Source organism: Rhagoletis zephyria, unplaced genomic scaffold, assembly GCF_001687245.7.
Source record: "Rhagoletis zephyria isolate East Lansing unplaced genomic scaffold, Rhagoletis_zephyria_1.1 Rzeph_scaffold_31810, whole genome shotgun sequence".
Classification (NCBI taxonomy): Eukaryota; Metazoa; Arthropoda; class Insecta; order Diptera; family Tephritidae; genus Rhagoletis; species Rhagoletis zephyria.
Window position 1 is genome coordinate 1 of NW_016188866.1, and position 4,047 is coordinate 4,047.

A 4,047-nucleotide genomic window follows, 5' to 3' on the forward strand; every position below is an offset into this window, starting at 1 on the left:
TATCTCCCACTCACCATTACGTCCATCGGCGGCAGGTTGCAAACACTTTATCTCCAGTTGATTTACATATGCCGCACAAATGTCCAACTCCGCTTGCGTCTGTTCCTGTTCGTAATCGCACGTCTCCATGCATTCGATGAACTCCTGCAGATGTCGCTGCATGTAGATGCTAATCCATGGCTGTGCCTGTGTCAAGCTATTGGTGTGGTGGTGGGGCTTCCAGCGTTGCTGACAACAACGGCGCCAAAAGAAGNATTTAAATATGTTGCTTGTAGTATTCGTAATGAAATTATTACCATTCCAATTGGCAATGATGGCATCGAGCGCCAAATGACGCAGTGATTCCGGTTGATTTGACTGCTGCTGCCGGCCCTCCTTATCTGTTGCACGCTGGCCATCGCTGACAAGCAGGGATTTGTCGCGCTTTCGTGGTAGTATTACGTTGCTTGCATTGAAATATGGCTTAAAGGTGTTTGCATCGACAGTAAAGGGGAACTCGACGTATGAGAAATTCATTGTTTTTACGTTTTGTGTTAATTAAAAAATGTTTCTACTTTTCGGCTCGGATTAAATTGTCTAACTAGTAGAGAAACTTATTTACGGAAAGTAAATAGATACATTCATAGTTTTGGGATACGGTTAACGAGTTGGTTGCCAGGGTAACTTTTCGCTAACAAAGTCAGTGTTTGGGAATGAAGGAAGAATAATAAGTAAATGGACGAATATTTAAAATTTTTACAGCTAAAAAGAAGTTTGATATTAGCAAAATGTTAGTGGCACCCAAATAGATACTTGAATAGTTAAACGTTTTACGGCTGAACAAGACGTTTATATTATTACCAAAATGATGAATCTTCGGTGGATGGATTTCGCTCATTTCGAAGAAAGGCTTGAAACACATTTCACGCTTGGCGGTTTTGTTAATAAGCAAATTTTTCGGAGCTGCAGAAGTGAGTTATTGAGGGACTGAGTAGCCACAAAAAGTGACTCTTTGGTGTTCACTGCAGCATCGGCAACGTCATTGGGACATATTTCTTCGAGAACGACGAAGGAGCCACCTCAGCGTTATTCCGCTCGGATCGATGACATTGTTTTGGCTTGAAATTTAAAATATTGATCAGACAGGGCTCTATTTTTTGAGATATTTACAAGAGTCGTAATTTCAATATTTGGTGACGTGGCTTGGTCACTGAGATCTGCGATTTAACGCCTTTGGATCTGATTTTGTTGAGCTATGCGAAAGTCTGAATTTGTGCGAATAATTCCAGAAAATTTGTAGCAATTGACGGGCAAGATGCGTCAAGTTATAGCCGAGTTATTGCAAAATGCTGGGCTGGAAAACAGCCCTTTGAAGGAATTCCTCTTATTATATGGCACTTTCGTATGGGCCGAGACCAAAAAACCACGCCAATTGCCTCTCCCCATGCCGATTTGCGCCAGTTGTTCATCCCAAGTGGAGACAGATCCTTCTATATGTACCCCTTCCATGGCCAATGGGTGCGGTGTCGAAGGATCTTTTCACTCCCTTCCCTCGTCTTCCATGCATACAAAGTGTTCAAGCCAGCGCAATCGTTGTTTTTTTATGCGCTTAATCACCCAAAGCCTTCTCACCTTTGTTTGCCATCGTCCAGTTTTCTGCGCAATATAAAAGGACGGCTATGATGAGAGATTTGTAGAGCGTGAGAAGGCTCAGCTTTTCAATTGCCTACCGCGTAGCATCTGTTGACACAAGTTATTCTTCGGGTGATCTTCAGTAGTGATAGTTTTGGTAGTGTTTATGCTGAATCCTAGGTAGGAAAAGTCCTTCAAAACACGAAAGTTACAATGATCACCATTGACGCGTGTCCCAATAAGCGAAGGCTTTTTATGTGTTACCAGGAGGTACTTTGCCGTGTCCTCTTTCAGCGCTATACCAACCTCGTTGGCTTCTTTTTCTAAGTTGGAAAATTCTGCTCTGGCGGTCATGATGCCCAGGACGACGACAGCAATACCATCTGCCTACGCCGACAGCATCGTTCTTTTGCTGTATATGGTGCCGCTGCTCTTACTTTGCTTTTCAGCATCGGATTGAAAAAGTTGCATTATAATGAATCGTTTTGTCTAAAACCTCATTTGGTCTAAAACTGCACGGAGAGGTCCTTCCCAATTTCAACGGAATGGAAGATTGTGCTCAACGTCACTATAAATTCTAATATTCGTTGTGCGACGATCCCAAATTTAGACATGGCGTCGCACAGCCAGTTTCTCTTCATGTTATCAAACGCGGCTTTAAAATCGACCAAAAGATGGTGTGTGTCGATTTTGTACGACATCTGAATGAGATTGATCTTCACGAAGCCTTTGAATATTTTTTACTTCAAAAACCGCGGAGCGATGATTATGAGCTAGCAAAAAGCTTCAGCCCAATCAGTCTGACATGCTTTATGTTGAAGAGCCCTGAGCGCACGGTCGTAAAGTATATTTGATCAAAGGGTTTGGTGGACAGCCTTGTGGCAAAGATCGAAGTGGAGATGGAGGCAGCGGGATACAGAATGGAACCTTTGCAGACGTGGAGTAGGCATTTTACTTCGCTACTTTGACTCCAGGTACAAAGCTGTCAAGCAGAGCCAAACTGCACTTGGTAAACCAAAGTTTTTCCGAGGTTACTCTAGATACGCAGCTGTCATGAAAAACTCACGTCGAGCTGTAGGTAAATCGAGCGCTGACAGTTTTCGGACAGTATCGGAGCGCGTACCTAATTCTTGCAAAGGTGGCGCAGAAACGTAAAAAGCTTTCCAGCGTCTCATCCTCTTCAAGGCAGGATGGCCAAATGGTGTTGTTCAGGTGTTTGTGCCACGTGAATTGACAAGTCAGCAGTGCAACAAGTTTTCTGCAGTCCCGTCTGCTCAGTGATATCAAAAAACTATACAGACCTTCTGAGATTGGAGGTAAAATTAGTTTTTCCCACTCGCAGCCCCTCAATGCCTCTTAGTTGGGAGTGCTATAACTGGTTGCGGACGGAGAAATGCCTGGTCTGAGCCAAATTTGGTCAAATTATCAGATTTATCATTACCAGGTACTCCCGGGTGACCTGGCACCCAGAGTAAACAAGCTCGTTATGTTTGCTAAAATAATTTAGTTATATCTTCTAAAGTAAGTAAAGTAAAGAAAAGTAAAGTAAAGTAAAGAAAAGTAAAGTAAAGTAATTTCTTAACTTAAAACTTAGGTGGCAACCCTATTTAGAAATACGCTGGGAAAAATAGTGCATTTCTTAAGCAGATGTGTATACATACAAAATAAAGCTTATTAAAATTAACCAAATACAAATTTGTATTATAAAAAACGTGGCAATCCTCATCGAAAATATTTAAGGACTAAAGTTTTAAAAAATTGTTTTCATTTGATATCCATATTGCGATGTTTTAGTAAAATTTTGAAATGTTATATAAGCATGAACAGTAATATTGTACCCTTATTTTCTAAAAAAAAAATTAAAAAAAATACGATTCAAAATGGTGGCAACCCCATTCAAAAATATTTCTGAATTGGGGATATTTTAAATTCGTTCCATGAGATACCCATATTATGATGTTTTATTTAATTTGTAACAAATTTCGAATAGGTGGCAACCTTATACGAGTATCCTCGATTATAATACCTATTTAGACAACCTTAAAATGCAAACATTATCTGTATACGAAATTTCATCAAAATAATTAGAGCCGTTTCCGAGGTTTCTCGATATACATACATTTATATACAAGTATTGCTCGTTAAATGTAGTAATAAGATAAATAAAAGTGGAAAAAATTTAAAAACATCTTTCTTGTTGGTACTTCAAGTCCAAAAGTAGTTAGTTATAAGTTAGTTGGCATATAATGCAGAGGAAACCAGTTCTCTCTTTATTGCGGTCATTGCACAGTGGTTCAAGATTAGCATTTTGTGTTCACAATTTACTGAAGCCTTCACTTTTCACTCAATTTCATTATTATTTTTTTTTTAAATGAAAGCTAATAAAATTTCCAGGGTTCGTATTTGCACACACATGCGCAGCACATCCTAACATTT

The 4,047-nt window shown here is 39.8% G+C and overlaps 1 protein-coding gene across 1 annotated transcript; it reads right to left on the reverse strand.

The window, feature by feature from the left end:
- Positions 1 to 14: 14 nt before the first annotated feature.
- On the reverse strand, positions 15 to 516 carry LOC108353853 (uncharacterized; the record flags this gene model as incomplete). The annotated part of the gene is made up of 1 exon (XM_017605043.1): positions 15 to 516. A coding segment is annotated over exon 1 (502 nt), but the record flags the coding sequence as incomplete, so codon positions are not given.
- Positions 517 to 4,047: the final 3,531 nt, after the last annotated feature.